At 39.1% G+C, this 27,739-nt stretch overlaps 1 protein-coding gene and 1 long non-coding RNA gene across 3 annotated transcripts in view; both read left to right on the plus strand.

Annotated features, from left to right (window-relative positions):
• LOC130078461 (calcium-activated potassium channel subunit alpha-1-like) overlaps window positions 1-24,060 on the plus strand; it is a 79,106-nt gene extending 55,046 nt beyond the window's left edge. Inside the window, exons 21-31 of the mRNA XM_056243974.1 lie at window positions 425-548; window positions 1,280-1,504; window positions 1,579-1,771; window positions 6,201-6,314; window positions 7,046-7,129; window positions 8,270-8,400; window positions 11,002-11,196; window positions 11,739-11,857; window positions 18,351-18,566; window positions 21,996-22,024; window positions 23,692-24,060. Of these exons, the coding sequence (XP_056099949.1) occupies window positions 425-548; window positions 1,280-1,504; window positions 1,579-1,771; window positions 6,201-6,314; window positions 7,046-7,129; window positions 8,270-8,400; window positions 11,002-11,196; window positions 11,739-11,857; window positions 18,351-18,566; window positions 21,996-22,024; window positions 23,692-23,879 (1,618 nt within the window). The 3' untranslated portion in view covers window positions 23,880-24,060. The remainder of the gene's footprint in view (window positions 1-424; window positions 549-1,279; window positions 1,505-1,578; window positions 1,772-6,200; window positions 6,315-7,045; window positions 7,130-8,269; window positions 8,401-11,001; window positions 11,197-11,738; window positions 11,858-18,350; window positions 18,567-21,995; window positions 22,025-23,691) is intronic.
• Window positions 24,061-25,263: 1,203 nt separating this feature from the next.
• On the plus strand, window positions 25,264-26,544 carry LOC130078467 (uncharacterized). 2 transcript variants are annotated; one of them, XR_008805929.1, is made up of 3 exons: window positions 25,264-25,609; window positions 25,668-25,802; window positions 25,993-26,544. It is a non-coding gene; the product is annotated as an uncharacterized LOC130078467 (long non-coding RNA). The 2 variants fall into 2 exon arrangements; XR_008805928.1 differs by having other exon boundaries at window positions 25,597-25,629.
• Window positions 26,545-27,739: the final 1,195 nt, after the last annotated feature.

The following is a 27,739-nucleotide window of genomic DNA, read 5'->3' on the forward strand; positions in this document are numbered from 1 at the left end:
TGTGGCACAGGTTGTCCGGTTGGTCTCGCGCTGCTGACCGTGAGCGTTAGATGTGATGGACAGAGAGCTGGAGGACGTGAAGAGAGCCGTCTACAGCTCAGACTCTAATGGCCTAATGATGGAGGGGAGACAGATTGAAAATAAAGTCACAACGGCTGTGTGTGACGGATGGAAAGCTCTCTGACATCTGCTGAAACCTTCACCTCTTTAATGGGCAAATCAAACGTCCCTGAGTCTCCTGTTCTCCACCAGGTCCTGTAACACGAGCCGTGCTTCCCAGGATCCAGTTCATTCTCCTCAAATGTGTGATTTATAAAGACTAAAGCGTGTCATTGGTCTTGTTACAAATGGAGCCGGAACATGAATTTGGTCGAGATGTAGGTATTTTAACTTTTCGATGTGTTTTGTGGTTTGTTTATTTCAGGCATGACCCGTTGCTGGTCTCAGGACACGATCAAATGGAAACGATGGATGAGAACATAAAGAAATATGATTCTACAGGAATGTTTCACTGGTGTCCATCGAAAGACATAGAGAAGGTCCTCCTGGTAAGAGACAATCAGAACATTACAAAACAGAATTGAGTGAAATGACATTTTAAAACTTTGTTTTCCAATATTTAGATGCCAGACCAGTGTTATAGTATCATATTTTACATTGTATTATAGTATTTATTCATAGATTTTATTTGTATGTTTTCCATTTTAGTATTAGTAATTTTGTTGTGTTTTTTTTTTTTGTCAGTTTGTCAATTAAAATGTCTATTTTATATTATAATTTTTTTAGTTTAGTTGTTTTTAGTAATTTTATTACTAAACTAAATGGAAATTCTATTTTTTTTGTCGGTTTAATGACTTTTTTAAAGAAAAATATGCATATTCAGTTTATTTTTATTTGTTTTAGTTCAATTTTAGTGTTGTTGATTTTAGTTCTTCAACAAAACTACATAAAAAATTACAAATGTTGCATTGCCAACTAACTGAAATATTCACTCAGAAGAGTATAACTTAAAGTAAGTTTTAATAATTTTGAGTATTTTTGTCAAGTATTTTTATTACTTTTTTGTGTCTTTCAGTTTTCAACTAAATGAGAATTTTTTATTTGCCAGTTTGCTGAAAGTATAACAGAAAGTATTTTTATTTCTATATTTAATTTAATTTAACATTTATATTATTTCAATTAACCTAAATGTTTTTTCTCTAGTTTTAGTTATTACCGGTGTCAGACTAGTGTTTGTGAGGTCAGTCATAAATCATATTAGTGTGTTCTTCTCTCTCAGACTCGGAGCGAGGCGGCGATGACCGTTTTGAGTGGTCACGTGGTGGTTTGTATATTCGGGGACGTGAAGTCGGCTGTGATTGGTCTGCGTAACCTGGTGATGCCTCTGAGAGCCAGTAACTTCCATTACCACGAGCTGAAGCCCATCGTGTTCGTGGGCTCTCTGGAGTACCTGAAGAGAGAGTGGGAGACGCTACACAACTTCCCCAAAGTCTCCATCTTACCGGTGAGTGGCGTCTCTCTCTGTTAAACCAGTGTTGGCGTACATCGGCGCGTTTCTGACGCCTGTCACTCGTTCAGGGCACTCCATTGAGCCGGGCCGATCTGAGAGCCGTCAACATCAACTTGTGTGACATGTGCGTCATCCTGTCAGCCAATCAGAACAACATCGACGACGCCTCTCTTCAGGATAAGGAATGTATTCTGGCGTCTCTCAACATCAAGTCTATGCTGTTTGATGACAGTATTGGACTTCTGCAGGCCAACTCTCAAGGTAACGGCAGGACCCGTACAATGCAAACATTTTATGTTTTGTTTTCCATTACATATGTCTAATAAAATAGAATTTACTTGAGATATTGAGATTATAGATAGTGAGTTTATGCTTAAAGCAAGAACAAATATCTGACATAATTTTTTCTTATTTTAAGCATAAATTCACTTGGTTTTCATAGAAGACTTAATATCTTAAAGTGCCCCTGTTATGCTATTTTAACCCTCTGGGGTTGTTCGGCCCAAATGGACCCGAATCATTCAAAAAAAAAATGTTAAAAATCACAGCTTCTTCGGAATGGTCCGAAATTTGGTGACTTTGTTGGTATTTGGTATATGAACACCCAAAAAAAAATTGGGGACAGGATGTGAACAGTCTAAGTGGTTGTAAAAAAATAGTCACACTCAGGACCTTCGGGTCCAAATGGACCCCCATAGGAAATGAATGGGAAATTGGCAAAAATGTAAAAAAACAGAGTTTTTTTGTGCGTACAATCTACAAATCAGCCACGATCCATAAAAAAGGCACACAACAGTGAAGGGGTGAATCTATAAAACATCAAGAGTGCAAAACAGACACATCCACACACACACACACACACAAACACACTTTTATACACATACACACTAATAAATTCAGATTACATATGGGTTTTGAATTTTTAAAATGCTCAGTTTGTCCACCAGATGGCATCCATCTCATTTTAAAAATTGCTTTCATGAGGCCTAGGCTTGACTCTAAAATGAAATACAGCTTTAAAAAAAAAAAAAAAAAAATCTATTATATTTAATGGGGAAAAAATGGGTCATAATTATTGCATAAATATTAATTATAAATCATAAAATATCTCAAAACACCAAAAAAGAAAAGAAAAAAAGTATAAAAAACAAGTAAAAAAAAAAATTATGATTTTTTTTTTTTTTAAATATGAATCCTGCCCTTTGGGTCCATTTGGACCCGAACACCCCAAGTGTGACTGTTAAACGAACAACCCCAGAGGGTTAAAGGTTTCTAATGTTGTTTTGGAGTCTCCTGTAACATGTTTACATGCATTTAAGGTCTAAAACACTAATTTTCTCATAATACACTGTAGCATCAGCTCTTTTCTCTCAGTGTCTGAAACGCTTCGTCTGCAGATTCAGTCTCTCTAAACCCCTCATTATCATATCTGAATCTCAGCTCTGGATCACAGTGATACGAACAGTGACGATGGCGTGGGTTTTACCGTATCAATCTCAGAAAACAGTGTCTCCTCGACACGAACAACACGAGCCGAACTCTTCCAGTCTCAGATAAACTAGTGTTTGAGGGCGGAGCTAAGAGACGCTGTTCAGCCAATCAAGACCAGAGGCTGGCATTATGCAAATAAGTTATAAATAGTGCTGTCAAACGATTTAAATATTTAATCGCGATTAATCGCATTAATGTCATAGTTAACTTGCGATTAATCGCACATTTTTATCTATTCTAAATGTCTCTTGATTTCTTTTTGTCCCATTATTTTTTCTCATTTTATTGCTCTTATCAACATGGAAAAGTGGATCGGCTTGCTTTGTGCAAATGTTTTTTTATTGAAAACAATATTGGCATATACTGTGTTCAATTTCGCACTAACATTCTCACTTGGAGCAAATAATCTCTCAATGTAAAACTGTCCATCAATAAAAGGGTGAAAGAAATACTGACGAGGTCCTGATATTGACGAGGGGGCGGAGAATTCGCATCAGCTCTGTGTGTGTGTGTGTGTGTGTGTGTGTTAGGGGTGGAACGGTACATGTATTCGTATCGAACCGAAACGGTACGGGCGTCACGGTTCGGTGCACGAATTTACACGGAGAATACACGGTATAAAAATAAATAAAACTCGCGTGCAAATTAATTAATGTAATGCAGAACTACTGTTAGATACGCGGGTTCTTTATGGACACATAATCTGTACCATCGGCTTAGCTCTGAACGCGCGTTCACTTCAAACGTTGGCTTTATACACGCGTCCTATTTGCTTTCGACTAGCGTCGAACTAGACGCGAATGTGACGCTCTATTCGCGTTTGGTGTGACCATGACCGCATAATGAACAGGCAGCGATGTCAAGATTGCAATGCTGGTGTGTGTGTGTGCGAGAGAGAGAGAGAGAGAGAGAGGCGCGCGGGCGCGATCGAACTGTGTGTGTGTGTGAGTGAGAGAGAGAGAGAGAGAGAGAGAGAGAGAGAGAGAGGCGCGCGGGCGCGATCGAACTGTGTGTGTGTGTGAGAGAGTGAGAGAGAGAGAGAGAGAGAGAGAGAGAGGCGCGCGATCGAACTGTGTGTGTGAGTGAGAGTGAGAGAGAGAGAGAGAGAGAGAGAGAGAGAGAGAGAGAGAGAGAGAGAGAGAGAGAGAGAGAGGCGCGCGATCGAACTGTGTGTGTGAATGAGAGAGAGAGAGAGAGAGAGAGGCGCGCGATCGAACAGTGGAAACATAAAAACATACTCCGTCATTTTGTTCAGATCATTAAACCTGCAAAGTGTTTACTTATATTTGTGTACACTCGCAATAAAACACAACATTGTGCTTTTGTCACACTGTAAACTCTTGTCAAACTGTAACCTACAACTGTCACCCAACCAAAATCACACACACACACACTGTTTTAAAAGCAAAACATATTTATCCAACTCCATTTCAAAACAGTCTGTGGGTCCCATCTTTTGGACATTCGTCATATTGCATTGGTTTTCATTTCTTGTCCTCGGAGCACTAATCTTATAACCTGACTCCGCCAGATGGATTTGCTCCGCATATCCATCTGGAAACCTTCCGTTGAAGTAGTTTTGGTAAGGGGCGAAAATACTGGTTAGCTGATTGGCCTATGTTGGTGATAGACGGGCCAAATCAACCAATCAGATCAACGAAGCATATGACGTACTAACAGAGCGTATCTTTTCCTCTGAGAAAAGCCTCCAGAGCAGTGTTTTGCTCTTCTTTCAGTGAAGAAATACTCTGTAATTCCGATAAAACTTGCTCGATAGCCACGCTGATGCTAGTTTCATCCGCTGAAGCCGACATGTTCTTTAGACTGAACTGACGCGCTTCTCGTTGCGTCACACCTCAACCCGCCTCAAAGCCAACGCTGATTGGACGTTCGTTTGGTGAACTGCTCCCAAATTTTCTTTAACGGAAAGTATCCAGACTGATCTGCGAGTGAAACCTTGAAAGCTCGCGAGATCAGGATGGTCTCACGAGGCTACTAATCTTACACATTCTACATTGATAAAAAAAAGAAAATCGAATGTGTTTTTAATGGTAGTATTATTTTATACAGAAATCAATTATTTATAATTCAGAAGAGAATAATGTTACATTGTTAATTAATAATGTTAATTAAAATTAAGGAAAACAAATATATTGATCTGAAATATAGCAAAATAATTTTAAATTAATTCCGGTACAATTACCAAACATATCGCAAGGTCTTTTTGTCTTTTTATTAATTTAATTAATAAACTAATTATATGAAACTATTGTCAGTGCACTACAAATAAACTGGTTCTATGTCTTTATTAAAAAAACGTATTTAAAAAATACAATGCCTTCTGCATTTTTGTTTTGCTTTTCCCTCCATTGTACCGAAATCGTACCGAACCGTGATGTCTGAACCGAGGTATGAACCGAACCGTGACTTCTGTGTACCGTTCCACCCCTAGTGTGTGTGTGTGTGTGTGTGTGTGTGAGTGCTTGGCCATCATCAAGTGGTGTTTCAGACTGGACGTGTTGCGATGATGATAGCTCAGTTCACAACGACAAAACACACAGATCACTTTGGTCTCGTCAATGGAACCATTTGGCAACTTTTTAAAAGTAAACTTTCCATTCCGAATCTTATTGGCATCCATTTCAGCGTCTCGCGCTCGACATCCACTCAAAACGTAACGTTAACCTACTATTTGGCCGGCTCGCAAGCCCAAACAAGTGTGTGTGGCGTGCCTGTTGTCTTGTTTCCGGTCTAGCTAGATCCGCTTGCGCTTTCAAAACGTCCTCGCACGGCGCAAGCCATTGAAATGAATGGGTTTCATAGCGTAGCACCGCGCACGCCGCGTCCTGTTGCAAAAGCATGTAAAAAAAAACTACAAAGTTTGCTAGGCCAAAAAGACTGTTAATTGCGCCATAAAAACATTAACGCCGTTAAAATGGGTTTGCGTTAACGCCGTTAATAACGTGTTTAACTGACAGCCCTAATTATAAACCTATGCAGGTTCAGCAGGAAGTGAGACGACTCGTTTCAGTTCAGAATCGATTCTTTTTTTAGGAGACAAAAACTCCATTTATCAGAACAAAACTACTGAGTAAGAAAACTATTTTTTTTGCAGTGAAAGCCAAACAGACAGTCAGAAAGGAAGTGAATGGTTTTGTTTGTAACTGATAGTTGTTCTTCTGTTGTGTTCCTGCTCCAGGTTTCACTCCTCCTGGAATGGATCGCTCCTCTCCGGAGAACAGTCCTGTTCACGGACTGGTACGGCAGGCGTCCATAACCACAGGAGCAAACATTCCCATCATCACTGAGCTCGGTGAGACTCACATTGCAAGGACACATTAAAAATGTATCAAGAGGGACAACAAACACATTTATAATGTTACAAAAGATTATATTTCAAATAAATGCTGTTCTCTTGAACTTTTTTATTCATCAAAGAATCCTGAAAAATAAAATGTATCACATTTCCCAAAGAAATATGAGCTGTTTTCACCATTAATAATAATGTTTCTTGAGCATCAGATCCTCATATTAGAGTGATTTCTGAAGGATCATGTGACACTGAAGACTGGAGTAATGATGCTGAAAATTCAGCTTTGATCACAGGAATAAATTACACTTTACTATATATTATATTATATATAAAAATTCACAATATTACTGTTTTTATTGTATTTTAGATCAAATAAATGCAGCATACTTCAAAAAACTAAAAAAAAATGTTTTCATCTATAACACTTAACCATAACATTAACTAACAATGAGCAATAGAGGGATTTATTAATCCATTAAATAATATAACCAGGTAAAACTTTTAATTTTACTAATGTATTAGTAAATGTTGACATTAACTAAGATTAATACATGCTTTAGAAGTATTGTTCAGTTGTTAACTAATGGAGCCTGGGAAAAAGTTGCGCTTGCGTGTAAATGGCTGTTTTAGTAACTGGATGGTTTTGGTAAGTTGCTAGAAGTGCTGTTGAAGCTAGTGTGTGGGTTTCTGGTAACTAGCTGCTATGGTAACTGGTTGTTTTATGCTGATAGCTAAAACAGACAAGTTGCTGCCCCTGGTTTCTCTGAGCCAGGACAAGAGCAGCGGAAACAACATCCCAATGATAACTGAGCTGGGTAAGACCCGCTGACGGGCGGCTCACCGGACACACGTGCTTCATTCCTCATCCTTTAGACTTTATTCCTTTAGTTCTGTCAGTGCTTCAGTTTTCTTTTCATGCACTCTGTTGCTTTCTGAGGGTGTTTTTCGGTGTTGGCATGAGCGCCGTGTGTGACTGTCGCATGCTGTGAATCCTGTGTGTTTTTGTGTGGTGAGACGCTGGTCCTTCCTGTCAAACTGCTAATCAATTGTCTTTTAATAAATAATCCGTCACTCCGTTTCTGAGTCTCAGACTGGAAACACACGAGTTCAGGGTCCAAAATGACCTTCCTGCCACTTCTGCCAATGAATTGATAATATTTTCTGGCAATAAATGTTTTTTACTGACCATGAAACTGCATTTTGCATTATTTTTATTATATATATATATATAAAAAATATAGACTTGTTTTATCAGACTCATCCATTAACACACATCATAATATCATGTTGCTTCAAGAAGGTCTGGATAAAAAGTAGAACTTATTCTTACTATTTTACTTCTAATAAAGTTTTATTACATTTACCTGTTTTACTCACATTTTCCTGATACTAATGTAACAGATTGCTTAGGTAACACAGCTGGTGGTAAAATTATTATTTTATTTATTTATTTAAATAAACTAAAAGGCAGTTCAACAAATCCAAATAAAAATAATTATATTACATTTATAAATTTAATCTAAAATTTCTGACTTAAATTGTGACTGGAAAAGTAATGAGAATTCGTATTTGGGGGGATTGTCATAAACAAAAAAGATAATACATAAAGGTCCATCTTTGCAATATGTATTTTTTATTTTAGTTTAATTTTGTGGTGAAACATGACTCATGATCCATGATCTGACTTATTTTTGGCAGGTTTTATCAGAAGTTCTGAAGGTGTGGGGAAAAATATTAACTAGACAGGATTCATTGTTGTTTTTTATGCTGTTGTTCTTCTAATAAAGTTCTTATTAAATCTACCAGCCACTGCACTGATAAAAGTTACTCCAAAAAGTGTTCATTTTTGACCCTGTGTTGTCCTGTTATTTCCTGTGAATGTTCTTTAATAATAATCCTCACTTAAATACAGTAATTACATTCCTAACAATCAGTGTGTGTGTGTGTGTGTGCAGTGAACGACTCAAACGTCCAGTTCCTGGACCAGGATGATGACGACGACCCCGACACAGAGCTGTATCTCACACAACCCTTCGCCTGTGGAACGGCGTTTGCCGTCAGTGTGTTGGATTCATTAATGAGTGCTGTAAGTCTCACTGAAAACACTGGCGTCAGACCTCAAGCGCTGTCCTGCGACTTTAAAGGGATAGTTCACCCAAAAATGAAAATTAGCCCATGATTTACTCTCCCCCAGGCCATCCCAGGTGTATGTGACATTCTTCTTTCAGACGAATACAATCAGAGTTATATTAAAGGAGAACTCCGGCGCAAAATGAACCTTTGGTCTAATTACACATTGTTACCTAGTCAACCGTTCTCTGAGATTTGTTTTCATGATTATCGAATGTAAATAGTTTTATCTCTAAAAACAGTTTAGCCTATAAAGCCAGTATAACGCTAGTATATTGGGCATAGTGTAATGACAAATAAAAATCGCTTGTTAATACCACTAACAAGGCTGAAAATAGCCCCACACTAACACGGTAGCATAATGAGGGTCCCTACCTTCAAACCGAAGCATTGAGAACTTTGTCAGTGTCCAGACAGTTTAATAAGAAGATATTTTAAACATACAGTCAACTTCGCGTATACAGGCAGAAGCCATCTTTGAAATACAGCCTTTACCAGTCGATCTACGAACGCCATAAAACGCCATTAAGTCCATAAAAGCACATCCATCATAAAAGTGCATCTATCAATCATAAAAGTGCATTTATCCATCTAGATAGATCCACTACATCTATCCAAAAATGCTCTAGATGCACTTTTATGATGGATGGATGCACTTTTATGATGGATGGATGCACTTTTATTATGAATGGATGCACTTTTATGATGGATGGATGCACTTTTATGATGGATGGATGCACTTTTATGATGGATGGATGCACTTTTATGATGGATAGATGCACTTTTATGATGGATAGATGCACTTTTATGATGGATGGATGCACTTTTATGATGGATAGATGCACTTTTATGATGGATGGATGCACTTTTATGATGGATGGATGCACTTTTATGATGGATAGATGCACTTTTATGATGGACGGAAGCATTTTTATGATGGACGGATGCACTTTTATGATGGACGGATGCACTTTTATGATGGATGGATGCACTTTTATAATGGATAAATGCACTTTTATGATGGATAGATGCACTTTTATGATGGACGGATGCATTTTTATAATGGATAAATGCACTTTTATGATGGACAGATGCACTTTGATGATGGATGAATGCATTTTTATGATGGATGGATGCACTTTTATAATGGATAGATGCACTTTTATGATGGATGGATGCACTTTTATGATGGATGGATGCACTTTTATGATGGATAGATGCACTTTTATGATGGATGGATGCACTTTTATGATGGATAGATGCACTTTTATGATGGATGGATGCACTTTTATGATGGATGGATGCACTTTTATGATGGATAGATGCACTTTTATGATGGATGGATGCACTTTTATGATGGATGGATGCACTTTTATGATGGATAGATGCACTTTTATGATGGATAGATGCACTTTTATGATGGATAGATGCACTTTTATGATGGATGGATGCAATTTTATGATGGATAGATGCACTTTTATGATGGATAGATGCACTTTTATGATGGATAGATGCACTTTTATGATGGATGGATGCACTTTTATGATGGATGGATGCACTTTTATGATGGATAGATGCACTTTTATGATGGATAGATGCACTTTTATGATGGATGGATGCACTTTTATGATGGATAGATGCACTTTTATGATGGATGGATGCACTTTTATGATGGATGGATGCACTTTTATGATGGATGGATGCACTTTTATAATGGATAAATGCACTTTTATGATGGATAGATGCACTTTTATGATGGACGGATGCATTTTTATAATGGATAAATGCACTTTTATGATGGACAGATGCACTTTGATGATGGATAAATGCATTTTTATGATGGATGGATGCACTTTTATAATGGATAAATGCACTTTTATGATTGACAGATGCACTTTGATGATGGATAAATGCATTTTTATGATGGATGGATGCATTTTTATAATGGATAAATGCACTTTTATGATGGACAGATGCACTTTGATGTTGGATAAATGCATTTTTATGATAGATAGATGCACTTTTATAATTGATAAATGCACTTTTATGATGGACAGATGCACTTTGATGATGGATAAATGCATTTTTATGATGGATGGATGCATTTTTATAATGGATAAATGCACTTTTATGATGGACAGATGCACTTTGATGTTGGATAAATGCATTTTTATGATTGGATGGATGCACTTTTATAATGGATAAATGCACTTTTGTGATGGACAGATGCACTTTGATGATGGATAAATGCATTTTTATGATGGATGGATGCACTTTTATAATGGATAAATGCACTTTTATGATGGATAGATGCACTTTTATGATGGATGGATGGATGGATGGATGTGCTTTTATGGACTTCAAAACAGAAACAGCCATTCACTGCCATTATAAAGCTTGGAAGAGCAGGACATTTTTAATATAACTCTGATTGTATTCGTCTGAAAGAAGAATGACATATACACCTAGGATGGCTTTAGGGTGAGTAAATCATGGGCTAATTTTCATTTTTGGGTGAACTGTCCCTTTAATGCTTCCGTATGTCTTTCGCTCTCAGACGTACTTCAATGACAATATCCTGACTCTGATCCGGACGCTGGTGACGGGAGGCGCCACACCGGAGCTGGAGGGTTTGCTGGCGGAGGAGAACGCTCTGCGAGGAGGTTACAGCACTCCTCAAACTCTGGCCAACAGAGACCGGTGCCGGGTCGCTCAGCTGGCGCTCTATGACGGACCCTTCGCTGACCTGGGGGTGAGACACCTTCAGTTTTATTCATGTTTAGATGACATGCAGTGTCTCAGAATAGTGGATGAACACATGAAATGTCAGTAGCTATGTTTCCATCCATATATTTTTATGCAAATTTTGGGATATTGCTTAAGAAACGCTGGATGGAAATGCCAAGATGGGCATAAATTGATCAGCTGTCTAACGGTTCCTCGATCGCGTATCGTATGCATTTGTTTATTTTTGTTATTTTTATGTACAGCATTGGGACCCATTGTGGTTTTTAAAAGTGCTCTAGAAATAAAGTTGAGTTGAGTTAAAGTCTACAAATGTGCAAATTGTGCATACGTATACGCTTAATTGAGGTGGATAATTTTTTATCCAATCAGAAGACACACGGATAAGCTATGATAAAACTCATTTACCAAATAAATCCCTCGCTGTCCAACACAAAGTTTGCGTCAGAGGATGTGATTGAATGTTTGGAGGCTTGATAGTAAAATACTAAAACTGTTCCTCTAGCAATTTAGTAGCACCATATAATGTGTATGTTTTTTGTTTTTCAGGATGGTGGCTGTTATGGTGATTTATTCTGTAAAGCATTAAAGACGTACAACATGTTGTGTTTTGGGATCTACCGTTTAAGAGACGCACACCTGGGATCACCCAGTCAGTGCACCAAACGGTGAGTGAACACACGCTTCACTGTGGTTTGTTGTGTTCGTATGGAACATGTATGTAATATCTTTTTTTTAAATAGCGTTTTTGAAAGAGTCCCTTTTTGCCGCACCAAGGCTTGGTGCGGCTTGGTGTTTTATTTGATCTAAAACAGTAATATTGTGAAATATTATTACAATTTAAAATATCTGTTTTCTATGTGAATATACACTCACCGGCCACTTTATTAGGTACACCTGTCCAACTGCTCGTTAACACTTAATTTCTAAGCAGCCAATCACATGGCGGCAACTCAGTGCATTTAGGCATGTAGACATGGTCAAGACAATCTCCTGCAGTTCAAACCGAGCATCAGTATGGGGAAGAAAGGTGATTTGAGTGACTTTGAACGTGGCATGATTGTTGGTGCCAGAAGGGCTGGTCTGAGTATTTCAGAAACTGCTAATCTACTGGGATTTTCACGCACAACCATCTCTAGGGTTTACAGAGAATGGTCCGAAAAAGAAAAAACATCCAGTGAGCGGCAGTTCTGTGGGCGGAAATGCCTTGTTGATGCCAGAGGTCAGAGGAGAATGGCCAGACTGGTTCGAGCTGATAGAAGGGCAACAGTGACTGAAATAACCACTCGTTACAACCGAGGTATGCAGCAAAGCATTTGTGAAGCCACAACACGCACAACCTTGAGGCGGATGGGCTACAACAGCAGAAGACTCCACCGGGTACCACTCATCTCCACTACAAATAGGAAAAAGAGGCTACAATTTGCAAGAGCTCACCAAAATTGAACAGTTGAAGACTGGAAAAATGTTGCCTGGTCTGATGAGTCTCGATTTCTGTTGAGACATTCAGATGTTAGAGTCAGAATTTGGCGTAAACAGAATGAGAACATGGAACCATCATGCCTTGTTACCACTGTGCAGGCTGGTGGTGGTGGTGTAATGGTGTGGGGGATGTTTTCCTGGCACACTTTAGGCCCCTTAGTGCCAATTGGGCATCGTTTAAATGCCACGGCCTACCTGAGCATTGTTTCTGACCATGTCCATCCCTTTATGGCCACCATGTACCCATCCTCTGATGGCTACTTCCAGCAGGATAATGCACCATGTCACAAAGCTCGAATCATTTCAAATTGGTTTCTTGAACATGACAATGAGTTCACTGTACTAAAATGGCCTCCACAGTCACCAGATCTCAACCCAATAGAGCATCTTTGGGATGTGGTGGAACGGGAGATTCGCATCATGGATGTGCAGCCGACAAATCTGCGGCAACTGTGTGATGCCATCATGTCAATATGGACCAAACTCCCTGAGGAATGCTTCCAGCACCTTGTTGAATCTATGCCACGAAGAATTGAGGCAGTTCTGAAGGCAAAAGGGGGTCCAACCCGTTACTAGCATGGGGTACCTAATAAAGTGGCCGGTGAGTGTATAGTAAAGTGTAATTTAGTCCTCTGATCAAAGCTGAATTTTCAGCATCAGTCTTCAGTGTCACATGATCCTTCAGAAATCACTCTAATATGATGATTTGCTGCTCAAGAAACATTTATGGTTATTATCAATGTTGAAAACAGTTGTGCTGCTTCATATTTTTGTGTTTTTCAGGATTCTTTGATGAATAGAAAGTTTAAAAGAACATCATTTATTTGAGTAACAATTTATTTTGATGGTCCCCTTTAGATATTGTGTTATCCATGGGTTTGTTCACACTTGGATGTTTGTTTGGATTGAAACGAACTCTGCTGCGATTGCTCTGTTAGTGCGGTAAGAGTGAGCGCTGCCGTCTGAACCCTGGAGCGCACCAAACTAGCGGGCCGAGACGCTCACAAGATGGGTCTCAGTTCGCTTCCAAACCAACTCTGGTGCGGTTTGGATGAAATCTGAACACAACACAGACCAAAGACATGTGAACCAACCTAAAGCAGGACATGATGTCACAGGATGTGACCCTAAAAAGGACAGAATGCTCGTCTCGTCATAATCCTGATGTTCCCCATCATAGTTGTGTGTGTGTGTGTGTGATGGAGGGATTCCTGCCGCTGTTTTGACTCCTTTATACACTTTATAAGCTATTCACAAGTTCTCAGCTGGTCAAAATACCATCATATGTAGTCTACGCACACACAACGAGCGCATTTGTCCCAGAACACACCATTGTTTTGGATGCAACACGTAATAAAAACCGACCAATCAGGTTGTAAACATATCCCTATGCCTTAGGCTCAGTGTTAAAATGCCAATGTGAACTCTAAGGACTAAATGTCAACTTACAGATCCATAAAATAAATGAACAATACATATTACAAACATAAAAATATAAAGGTTGACGAATGAAAAATTACTAATAAAGTCTACATATCTTTATTGAAAAAAAAGTTGTTTTGATATAAATAGTGCAGAATTTGAAAATATTCAAAAATGTAATAATTTTCAGCTTTTTCACAGATGTTTTTTGTTTGTTATTTAGTCTGGACCAAACGAGCCAAGCGAACTGAACTACAAGTGTGAACGCCCTATAAATAACGTTGACGCTACATGTCAACTAACTCAGAGTATTAGTAGAGTTTGTTTGGGTTCAGGTTTGAGGAATAGGTTGGCATGTACAGTAGATGCAACCTTACTTACATGACATCGAATGAAAGAAGTAGCAAGACTCTTGAGAAACCAGCAGTTGGACATGTTCTTCAGATTTGCGTGTGTGGTTGGGCGAAAGTAACATCAATCCATGGTCTTCAGGTACATCAAGCACGGAAGAAATGCCTGAAAACCATCAACCCAGGGCCCCGCATTGACCAGATTCTGTCAAGAAGAAGGTTAAATTAGCCGGATGAGAATCAGCGGCAGGAAGAACCCCACAGTCCGCAGAGAATCAGCACCCCAGGGAATGAGGAGGAAGCTTCAGGTAGAACCACCAGTCCAAGACAACAACAACCAGCCCACCGCAAAAAAAGAAAACATGCAAGGATTAATCCGTTGGTGAAATGGCCAAAATCAAACAGCAAGGAGTGGGAAACCATCAACACAGACTTAAGCCTTATCCTAAATAACATCAAAGGGTCAGCCGAGAAGAAGCTGGAGAAGATGGGCAACCTTATTTACAGCTACGGAGAGGAGAAATGTGGAGTAAAGGAACAAGTCAAAAAGAAACACATGCTTCCCGCCCCCAAGTCCTGTCGGCTGCAAGAAATCCAACAACTTGTAAAAGAGAGACGACGGCTAAGAAAGTTGTGGAGAAAGGCGACAGTGGAAGAAAGGGAAGGCATCAACGTACTTCAAGAAGACCTAAAGCAAAGGGTCTCAAAACTCTGCCGAGCAGAAAGCTTACGGATGCGCCGGAACAAAAAAGAAAAAGTCAGAACCGATTTCTATAAAGACCCGTTTAAATTTGTGAAAGGCATATTCACAAAGGAGAAGAGTGGATCCCTGAAAATATCAAAAGACCAGGTTGAAGAGCATCTGAGAACCATCTATACAGATGGGAAAAAAGATGAACCGATCGTTGTCCCCACTGACATCCCTCCAATATCATCACCACAGCATCAGTTAGATATCAGCCCTCCCAAGCTGAGCGAGGTGAAGCAGCCAGTGAAGAAGGCAAGATCGGCATCTGCACCAGGCCCTAATGCCGTACCGTATAGTGTCTACAAGAACGCTCCAGATGTTTTGAAGATTCTGTGGAAGAACATGAAGGTGGTGTGGGTCAAGCAAATTATTCCGAAAGCCTGGCGAAGAGCGGGAGGGGTGTTCATCCCAAAAGAAAATAACTCGACCAACATTGAACAGTTCCGCCAGATAAACCTGCTGAACATTGAAGGCAAGATCTTTTTCAGTGTATTGGCACAACCACTGACACAGTATTTAAAACAAATCCACTTCATTGACACTTCAATTCAAAAGGCTGGCATCGCAGGCTTTTCGGGATGCCTGGAACATAACAGCATTATATGGCATCAAATCCAGACTGCAAAGAAAGAAGGGAAAGATCTTCACGTCTTGTTCTTTGATCTGCCCAATGCCTATGGTTCAGTTCCTCATCCAGTTCTGTGGGCTGCCTTTGATTTCTTCCAGGTTCCGACTACAATCACGAATCTAGTAAAACACTACTTCCTGGATCTACAGTTTTGCCTTACAACGTCAGGCTTCACCACAAATTGGCAACCGCTGGAGATAGGTATCATGGCGGGATGTACCGTCTCCCCATTGGCCTTCACGATGGCAATGGAGAGGTCGTGGGAGGAGAACGACTACAAAGTAATCAGAGGTTACCACCAATTCAAGCCTATATGGACGATCTAACAACACTCACAACAACTGTCCCCTGCACCAAAAGATTGCTGGAGAAACTTCATCAAAATATAACATGGGCGAGGATGAAGTTAAAGCCCAATAAGTGCAGAAGCATCTCCATCATGAAAGGCCAAGTTACAGACCAAAGATTTCATGTTGGTGGAACACCTGTTCCAACTATCTCAGAAATGCCAGTAAAGAGCTTGGGGAGATGGTATGATGCAAAGCTCAAAGACACCACAGTTTGAACAACTAAAAAATGATACTAGCATGTACATGGAGCGCATCAATAAGACCTTGTTGCCAGGAAAACTCAAGGTATGGTGTTTTCAGTTTGGAATACTCCCAAGACTCTTGTGGCCGTTAACCGTATATGAGATCCCCGTCGCCAAGGTTGAAAAGTTGGAACGGCTAGTAAGCACACAGCTGAAGCAGTGGCTTGGAATTCCATGTTGTTTAAGTTCTGTTGGACTTTATGGACATGGCAAGTTGGAATTACCAATCACAGGGCTCGTTGAAGAGTTCAAATGCACCAAAGCAAGGCTCGTCATGACCTTATCTGAATCTGAGGATGCAGTCATTCGAACAGCAGCCCCCCGGGTGGTAGCAGGAAGAAAATGGACTCCATCAGAAGCTGTTCAGAGTGCAAAGTCTGCACTTAATTTCAGAGATCTGGTTGGACAAGTACAGCATGGAAAGGCAGGGTTCGGACTCATCCCCAAAACTCCTCTGTGGCATAAAGCAACATCAGTGCAGAAGAGACAGCTAGTGGTAGAGGAGGTAAGGAGACAGGAGGATGGAGAGTGACATGCCAAAGCCGTATCAATGGCCAAGCAAGGGAGATGGACCAACTGGGAGGGTCTGGAGAAAAAAAACCTCAGCTGGCGTGACATTTGGCAGATGGAGAGAGCTCAGCTGAGTTTTGTCATCAGGGCCACATACGACCTGCTACCCTACCCCCAAAATCTGAAAGTGTGGTATGGAGAAGACCCTGCCTGTTCCCTTTGTCAAGTACCTGCATCCCTAAGGCACATTCTATCAGGGTTTACTACAAGTCTCACCCAAGGGCGCTATACTTGGCGGCATAACCAAGTTCTCAGAGAACTGGCATCAATAATGGAACAGAAGCGAACCACCACAAACAATCTCCCACAAACATCGGCAGTACAGGTCAACTTCCCAAATTTCGTACCAGCTGGCCAAAATCAGAAACAGAGTACAGCACCTAAGGATACAAGCATCCTGCAGTCAGCGCGGGATTGGAAGTTGGAAGTGGACCTTGATAAGAAGCTTGTATTTCCCCCAGAAATAGTGGCTACAACACTCCTGTGGTCTCCAACAACAAAACTTGTATATGTTGTGGAATTAACAGTACCATGGGAAGATGGAGTTGAAGAGGCTTATGAGAGGAAAAAGAATAAATATTCCGACCTAGCAGCTGAAGCATCCCAGAATGGCTGGAAGACCAGTATCTTCCCAGTAGAGGTAGGATGCAGGGTATATGTTGCTACATCTACCACCAGTTTGCTGAGAAAGATAGGGGTGAAGGGTCGCTGTCTCCAACAGGCCATCAAGTCCATGTCAAGTGCTGCCGAGAAAAGCAGTAACTGGCTCTGGATCAAGCGTAAGGACTCCAACTGGGCAGCAAGGTAGAGACAGATGGTATGCGGTCAGGCTTAGGCCCGACTCAGGGAGAAGGACCCCCCTGCCATGCAGAGCCCATCAGGGATATGGAGGGTATGGCATGGAGGGGGGTGTACCTGGGACGCTGGGTACACTGTTGAGCCTTATGGAGACGTTGTGGGCTTCAATCAACGAAACGTCGATGAAGCAGGGTACCCACCTGATGACTCCAATGACATACCTTATCCTCCTTTTCACCACTACACACCGACTGCTACTGTCAAGAGTTTTCTACTAAAGGGATTGAAACATCTAGTCCTATTAGCTTTACTACAGTATATTCAACAGAATGTCTGAAGGGGACCATCAAAATAATATTAGAAACAGATTTTTTAATAGCAATGTAAAAGAAACTTTTGATCAATTTAATGCTTCCTTGCTGAATACAAGTATTAATTTCTTTCGAAACTTTTGCTTATATGAGCAAGTTATTACTCTTTTCTTCCGTAGATTCCCTTTCTTCACTCACTCGTTTGGTGTCAGCCGAAACTATCGTCACTGGTGTGTGAACGTTTGTTCCTCTCGTTACAGATACGTGATCACGAACCCTCCGTACGACTTTGAGCTGGTGCCTACAGATCTGATCTTCTGCCTGATGCAATTCGACCACAACGCCGGCCAGACCCGCGCCAACCTGTCCACCAACTCCACCAACTTCCCCAGCAAGAAGAGCCCGTCGGGCCAGTCCATCCCATCATCCACTCGACCGGGCCGGAGCCGGAGCCGGGACCAGCGGGACAAACAGAAGTACGTTCCTCTGTAAGCGTTTGAGCTGTGCCTGTTTGAGCGTGTGGTTCTGGCGCCATGTGACGTCACGGACTCATCATCACATGGTTCGGTATATCCAAACGCAAATTACGGACTTTATTTTTTTACTTCAGACGTATCAAATGTTTACTTAGCATTATAGATGTTGCATCTGTATAAAGCACCGGCCACCGTTTACACGAGAAACCATGTTTTTTGTTGGATGATTAGTATGTCTTTCACGGGTAACACTGTGTCGGGTCAATTCATCAGTTTTGCACTTTAACTGCACTTTAACCGTAGACTCTCACACCACCTGACCTGACGAGTGCTTGTGTGACTCTCACACACCTGACCTGACGAGTGCTTGTGTGACTCTCACACACCTGACCTGACGAGTGCTTGTGTGACTCTCACACACCTGACCTGACGAGTGCTTGTGTGACTCTCACACACCTGACCTGACGAGTGCTTGTGTGACTCTCACACACCTGACCTGACGAGTGCTTGTGTGACTCTCACACACCTGACCTGACGAGTGCTTGTGTGACTCTCACACACCTGACCTGACGAGTGCTTGTGTGCTTCATGAACGCGTGACGCCTTCGTGCTTCTATATCCTAATGTCCCGTATCAGATTACCGCTTACAGTGGGCTCCAAACGTCTGACGCTTTGGATTTTTGTTAAAAAATAATATATTAAATACAAAAAAAAGTCAATAAAAAACATTCATTTATTATTTAAAGGGACATATAATGCCATTTTCATACAAGTTAATTTGATTATTTAGGGTCAAAATGAAAAGTTTGTAATATACTTTAATTAAAAATTCTCATTAGGATTGTAACACAAATTTTACTTGGTCAAAAACAGCTCTGTTTTCAGCACGCCGTTTCAGTGCATGTGTCTATAAATGATAATGAGCTTTGTTGACTCCGCCCCTCTGTTCTGCGGGCGTTTAGACACAACGCACGTGGAGTGTTGCCTTGACAACAGTTGAGGGTATATTTTGGGTAACATAATGTCACTTTTATATGTACTGGCAGGGTAACGTTAGAGTAACTTAGTGAGATGCACGAGCGCTATGTGTTTACTGATGTATACGTACGTTTGTAATAACACAAAAACCATAATGCGTTGTTCATTATAAACGTGAGATTATGAATTATATTGAGAACGTCGTACATAGAAAACATGCCGTAATGTACCCTGAGTGTAAACCTTAGACGCATTCATCGTGAAGCGTGCAAGCGATTTGCAAAGATTAATATAAAGGTTAATAAAACTTTACACTCACTTCTTCTAGAGGTGCAGCAGGAACACGAATATCTGGTACCGATCCTTTATTCAGGAGCAGCTTCTTAGCAAAACCAGCTTTATACTGACCCTCGTTTATAAAGCAGTCTGGTGAGAAATGATTTGCCAAACATGAACGCATTGACGTTGATCGTGGGGAATATTCCCTTCGAAAACAAAACTCAGCCACTGCGTCTTCAGCGGTTCGGGTTTAGGAACATTAAAATGACTGTGTTCGTTATTACACCCAAGAACAGAACACCACAATCGCTTAGACGCCATTCTGCTCCAGCGCATCAACAATGACGGACTATGATGACAGCTCGCTCAGGGCGGGTCTGTGTTGAAACGCTGCTGTCAATCAACAATCGTGGGAGGGGCTTCCGTTTTATTGACGTCACATGGTCAAACGGCTCGATTTGAGACTGGGAAAAAGATATAAGGAGATTAAAACAAAAACACTGGATGGATTTTTATCATTATATGATGGTTGTGTACAGGCACTGCCAACACACATTTCAGTAAAATCAACTTGTAAAAGTGCATGTACCATTATATGACCCCTTTAATAAATAATTACATTTTTTGATCATTTAAATTGCAGTTAAAATTTAAATAAACTACTAGTGATTTCTTTTTTAACAATTTTAATTCACAACACATCTAAAATATTTCATGTATTTTTGCAATAGAGAAAAATCTGTATAATTCATAGATAAAAAATAAATGAACAATATATATTAGAAATATAAAAAATATCAAAGAAATGTACCAAATATAAAGGACGACGAATGAAAAATGACAAATAAAGTGAACATATTTTAATTGAAAAAATAAATAAAGCCAATAATTCAAAAAATGAATATTAAATAAATAATATGACATTTTCTGATAATATAAATTGCAGTGAAGCGTTTCAATTTAAAACTGTATAGCAAATTTAGATTCACAACACAAATGATGTCTAACAAACATTTCATGGATTCTTGCAATAGAGAAAAATTAATTAACAATACATATTACAAATATAAAAATATAAAGTTTGACGAATTGAAAATTACTAACAAAGTCTACAAATCTTAATTAAAAAAAAACATGTTTTTTGATATAAATAGTGCAGAATTTGAAAATATTATTAAAAAATGTACGATTTTTCAGCGTTTCCTCAGATGTTTGGACTCACTGTATTCATACATTAATAAACTGTATGTGCTCATAAAGAATGTTAGTATTTTTCAAATGCTTTTATGTTCGATTCACTGCCTTCTTGTGACGACGGACGACAGAATGAGAGTATAATCACATGATCAGCCTTGACAGACACGCCTAGCACATGCATGAAGACGTGCGTTTATGTTAGACGTTTGCCGCTGTGAAACAAAAATGTCACTCATGATTCCAGAGCAGGTTTTACAGTCAGGTTAGTGACAGGATAATTGTGATTTAAAAACCCAAACTGAACTGAACCTGATGGACACACACTGAGGAATGACTCTCTCACTGATCATTGATTGGACAGATTGGACGTCTCGCGATGGGAAATCGAGCTTTATTCCCACGGATGATGCTCATGCTCAGATGTTTCTGTGCTATTAAGAGGTAGCGCTTTTGACAAATGTTTTATTTTCCACTTTCAATATTTCTAAGGCTGTTAAACACTTTTGGACTGAACTCGATGTCCTGTTTGGTTGGTACAACCGAATATCTAAAAATGCTGCGATGTTTGAGGAGTTTTTGTAAAGAAGCAAGCAGGACATTTGTTTGCTTTCTCTGTTTAATCCACGTTCATCGCTATATAACATGCTCACACCAAAGTTTTGATTCTCTAAATATCAAGTGTAAGGGATTTTTCTTATATGATTATAATGAACTAGTGTATGCGACATCTTAAACATAATAATAATAAAAAAATTCTGTATTAATGATGTGAAGTCTTTGCTTTTAAAACGCCTTTGCTGGGGCGTCTCAGAACCTCAGTGACATTTGAAATGATTTTTAACATAAGCACAAATGCATTTTTTAAACATGCATATATATATATATATATATATATATATAAGATGATTGAGTTGCATCAAAGAATCAGGATGTTTCCACTTACACCATTTACCTTTACCTTTCTTTACCTAAAGTGCGCCCAGGACGAATAGAGCGGTCTCAGGTATGGAAATAAATGCATGTCATTACTGCAACATCTCTCATAATTCAGATGTTATGAGCTGAAACCCCGTGCATTCAAACCGTCTCGCCGGCATTAACTCTTTGCTTTCTAACTGAAAGTAAAGCCGCTTTTGTTCTGGCCGTTCTGAAGGTCATCTGTGCAGTGCATGTGTCTTCTCTAGCTCAGGAGATCTGCTCTCCTTCAGTAGTTGTGTTGATACATACGAGCTCCATAATGCTTTCACCATGGTGAGCGTCTGTAGAGGCGGAGCTAGTGTCTGTAGTCCTGTAGTACATTCTTCCTATGTAGTTTGCATGGTTTTGATTTCCAAACATATGAGCATGATTACAATGAAATCATTTTAAAAAGTCCCTACATTGCAAATGATCTCAAATGCCTTCATCATGAAAAAAAAAAAAATGAAAAAAATGATTCTAATATAAAAAAACAGTCATACATTTGCACTAGAAAATCAAACAAGGTCAAGAAATCCTCCAAAATATTGCTGATTATTTTTCTTCAAAATATCAAAAAAGTCCCTACAGTGCAAATTATATCAAATTCCTGCACTATTTTTAAAAAAACATTTAAACAATTTAAAAAAGCAGTCACACACAGATAAATGCACAAGTACGAGCAAGAAATCCTACAAAATATCTCTGAACATTTTCTGAAGTAGTCGCTTTATTTTAACTAAATTACATTTTGTATTGATAAATGCACAAGAAAATAAAAGTCCAAGAAATCCTACTGAATATTAATGATTACAATATATAAATGTCCAAGAAATCCACAAGAAAATGTTCAGCAATATTGTGTGTCACTGGAGGAACTGCTCTTGATTTGGCTTTTTTTATTTTTTACCAAATATAATGTTTTCATAGATAAAAACATGATCAAGAAATCTTATAAAATATTGGTGATTGCTACTGATCTCAAATACCTTATTAAATGATAAAAAAAAAAAAAAAAACACTTGCATGATCAAGAAAATATAAGATCAAGGAATCCTACAAAATATTGCTGGTGAAGTGTACAAAAAATCTTGCTGATTCTACACTAAAAAAATGCTGGGTTGTTTTAACCCAATTTTGGGTCAAATATACAGACAACCCCAAACGTTGGATTAAAATGGAATTAAAAAATGTAACCCAACGGCTGGGTTTGTCCATATTTGACTCAAAATTGGGTTAAATCAACCCAGCATTTTTTAGAGTGTAATAACTCCTTTATTTAACTTGCATTTACCAGTATATTCCATATTAAAGGGACAGTTCACCCACAAATGAAACTTCTGGCATCATTATTTACTCACTCTCATGTTGTTCGAGACCTGTGTGAGTTTCTTTCTGAACACAAAAGAAGATATTTTGAAGAATGTCGGTAACCAAACATTTGACGGGACCCATTGACTATCAACCCATCAACTGTCCGATTCCCAACATTCTTCAAAATATCTTCTTTTGTGTACAGAAAGAAACTCACACAGATCTGGTGAACTGTCCCTTTAAATCATTCCCGTTTGCTTCACCTGTTCTTCTCGAGACGTCGCATAAGCACACGGTGAAGTGAAGCCGTCCGTCTGAATGCAACATGTACATTATGAACTGCACATTTCAAAACTCAACAATGCACGAGAATATGCATAGCTGAACGTGTGTGTGTAGAGCATGCTTCAGGCCGTAATGATGTCAATCATTCTGCAGACAGAAACTGGTACACGGATGAACCCGACAACAGCTTCCCCAGGAACACACAACTCAAACACACCAACACACACGCAGCCAATCAGATCAATCAGTACAAATCCACCAGCACCCTCATCCAGCCAATCAGAGAAGTGGAGGAGCCGTGAGACGACCATGGACTCGCCGGATCACGGACACACTGAATGTGAATGTGTGTGTTATTGTGGCCGCTGCTCATCGACAGACTGTCTATATTAGATTGTGTGCATTTAAATAATGCTCGTTGTTTTTCCCTGCTCTCATCGACTTGAATAAATGTACAACCGTTAGACCTTATTCAGAGCGGCGCCATCGACTCACCGGGCCTCGCTTATAAAACGCTGTGTAGAAACCGTCCTGCATTTGACCTCAGGATCATTCCTCAAACGTGCGTACGTGTGATTCAGAGAACGTGAAGTGAAAGATAAAAATGATCTTGAAATTGAATGGTTTCAGATCTGCACCTTGTTAAGCCGCCTAATTACCCAGCATGCAATAGCCGTCATTTCTCCGTTTAGACCCGGCTTTGAGTAACACACTTCTAGCCTAAATAACCTTGAATTTGGTTACATGTCGTTTTTGCTAAATAACTTGTGAGATGTAAGATATTCCATCATGTAAGCAAAGTCAACAGTGATTACAAGGTGTTTGGTTTCATTTCTTCACTCATTTCATTTCTTTATCTAATTATTAGTCTATTCCTGAGAGATGGTTTAGACGTCTATTACATTTTCACTGACAGCCCAAATTTGCCTTGTTTTAGCCCAGACGTCTGAGCTGTGTTGGACGGCTATTAGACCGACGTCTTTTAAACACAAAATGGCTTGCTGGGTAATGTCAGTAACTAATAAAAGAGTCCAAACCGTTTACTTGTGAACGCCAAGCAGCAAGAATTTGTTTAGATTTTCACATAGTAAACCCACTTTTCACCACACCTGCCAATGGCAAATTTACCAGCCATAAATATTTTTAGGTAACACTTTACTTGAAGGGCTGTGTGTGTATAAGACTGACATGACACCTTCATAATCATGACATGTCAGTCTTACACTCTTAACAACGCTGGGTTGTTTTAACCCAAATTTGGGTCAAATATGGACAAACCCAAATGTTGGGTTAAAAATGTAATTTAAAATTTTAACCCAACTTCAACTTTCACTTTCAACAGTAATTCTTTAATTACATTTTTAACCCAACATTTGGGTTTGTCCATATTTGACCCAAATTTGGGTTGAAACAACCCAGCATTTTTTAGAGTGTATGCACACCCCTTCAAGTAAAGTGTTGGCTTTTTTTGTTTACCGACGCAGATTTGAACTCGTTTGGCGAGTGTTGGTTTCAGGCCGGCCTGCAGTTCTCCGCAGGAAAAATGTTCCACATCAGAGACGTGTTCTGGACTTTAGCGAACGCACACACACTAAGTTCAAATATGTGCATATGCATGTTTCATAAATGAGGCCCACCGTGTTTCCAATGGCATCCGCTGTATAAAGCTAGATCACACAATCATATTGTCTGGAGTTTTTTTGCCTGCTGAAATCTCTCGGAAAGCTTTCAAAATCAAAGATGGCGCTGCCGTGAATAAGGACTTTTTAATTTATGGATTCTTACCAAACCAGTTGAGAACCTCTGGTTTTGGACATAATATAGACGTATACTTGAAGAAGAGAAGAGCGTAGAATGTACTACACTTACTGTAGATGGCAGAAATCTCTTCTAAATATAATGTATAAATAAGAGTTTTATAGGTTAATAGGCACATAATTGGATTTACATCACTCTATTTGCAACTTACATGTAGTTCGGTCTTCAAGCTGAAGAGCTTGGATGTGTGATGTGGTCATGTGATTGGGCACGGGTCGCGTAGAGCGGGCACGGGTCATGTGATTGGGCACGGGTCATCTGATTGGGTACAGGTCATGTGATTGGGCACGGGTCAAGTGATTGGGCACGGGTCATGTGATTGGGCACAGGTCGCGTAGAGCGGGCACGGGTCATGTGATTGGGCACAGGTCGCGTAGAGCGGGCACGGGTCATGTGATTGGGCACGGGTCATGTGATTGGGCACAGGTCATGTGATTGGGCACGGGTCATGTGATTGGGCACGGGTCATGTGATTGGGCACGGGTCATGTGATTGGGCACGGGTCATGTGATTGGGCACGGGTCATGTGATTGGGCACGGGTCATGTGATTGGGCACAGGTCATGTGATTGGGCACGGGTCATGTGATTGGGCACAGGTCATGTGATTGGGCACAGGTCGCGTAGAGCGGGCACGGGTCCTCCCTCAGTCCGGGTCTCTGTCCGGCACCAGAACCCCGAAAACCCAATCCAGATGCTGGACCTAGAAAACACACAGCGGTTATTAATTACTGGCAGCTTCGCCATGTTCTTGTACTATGCGTTGTAGCAATAAACATGCTGTTTCGCATTATTTCTTCTGATAACTATGCTTTCTTTTTTTGTACCTCAATTATAAATTGTGAGGGTTAATAGATAATCAGCTTCACGAACCTTCTCAGATGAGGTGAAAGTTCATGACAAACATTCACTGATCAGTGCCGCTTGAGAACGATTAAACGCATTCCACATCTTGTGCCGATGGATCTGCAGTATTTTAGTGTGTTTTATTTGTTTAACCCTTTGCTTTCAATCTGATGAGGTTTTACTGTTCATAACAAAGTGCTGTTAGTCATTTTATATGTGGCCTTGAGCATCTGTGTCCACTTGTTCAGTCACTCCAGTGTTTTCTATTAAACCCTGATAAGGTTAAACACGTGCTTTACTTCTCTATGAGCTGATTTGAGATCAGTGCCGGGCAGAACCGGACTCGAGGGAGGAACCGTTCACACAGACCCGCTCCAGCGAACAGGATCTCAACATTTAAAGACTGGATGACTGAAAAGTGACACGAATATGCTCAAGGTGTTTGATTATTATGTGTCATTTTGGTGGTTCACATGAACACGGATGTATTTAAAAGAAAATGTCTTAAGCATTCAGTGCGAATGTCGTGGTTTAATGAAGTGAAACCGGATGGAAAGATGATTGTGTGCTGCTGGAGTGTTTAACGGGGCAACGCTGATATAAATACAATATATTATATGTACAAAAGCCTGTAAATAAAATGTACATGATTTTATTTTGTATTTTCACAGAATAAATATGGATGTATTAGTGCTGGTAACTCTGTAGTTATTTGATGCTTTTATTCACAGTCAAGAGTCTTGATCCAAGTCATAAAAACCACAGGTGAAATGCTTATTACTGAAACATACAAACAAACTAATGAAAATTAAGTGATGAATACAAAAATACATTAGTACCCATTTATATAATTTTTTGTATTTATAAATCAAAACAAAATTTTATGAAATAAAAAACGAATTAATGAACGAATGAATAATTAAATAAATAAATAATTTTATAAATGTATATTTATTAATGTACTTAATATTATACATTAATATTAAAGAGAAATGATCAATTAAAACAAATTAATGAATGAATTAAAGAAAATAAATAATACATTTTATAAATGTATTATACATTAATATTAATTTATTAAAAAAATACAAATAAATTAATTATGAAATAAAAAACTAATTAATAATTCAATTAAATAAATTATATGTATTTCATTAATTAATATTTATTTCTACAAAAAATCAAAGATGAATAAAAAATACATTTAAAGAAATAAAAAACTAATAAATGAACGACTGAATAATTAAATTAAATAAATAAATTGAATATATATATATATATATATTCAAACTTTTTTTTCATTTAATTAAAAGTAATTAATTTAATTAAAATAATTAACAAAAGTTTGTAAATACACACACAAATTTGTATGTTAGATATAAAGCATATAAAATTGATCAAATAAAATGTAAAATTTAATTATATATTCGTTTCGTATTGGTTATGATGCCAAACAACTCAAAAGTATTCAATCAAGAAACTGAATTTACACACTCCATT

This window comes from Rhinichthys klamathensis, unplaced genomic scaffold (genome assembly GCF_029890125.1).
Source record: "Rhinichthys klamathensis goyatoka isolate OS25496 unplaced genomic scaffold, OSU_Roscu_1.1 h1tg000880l_1, whole genome shotgun sequence".
Classification (NCBI taxonomy): Eukaryota; Metazoa; Chordata; class Actinopteri; order Cypriniformes; family Leuciscidae; genus Rhinichthys; species Rhinichthys klamathensis.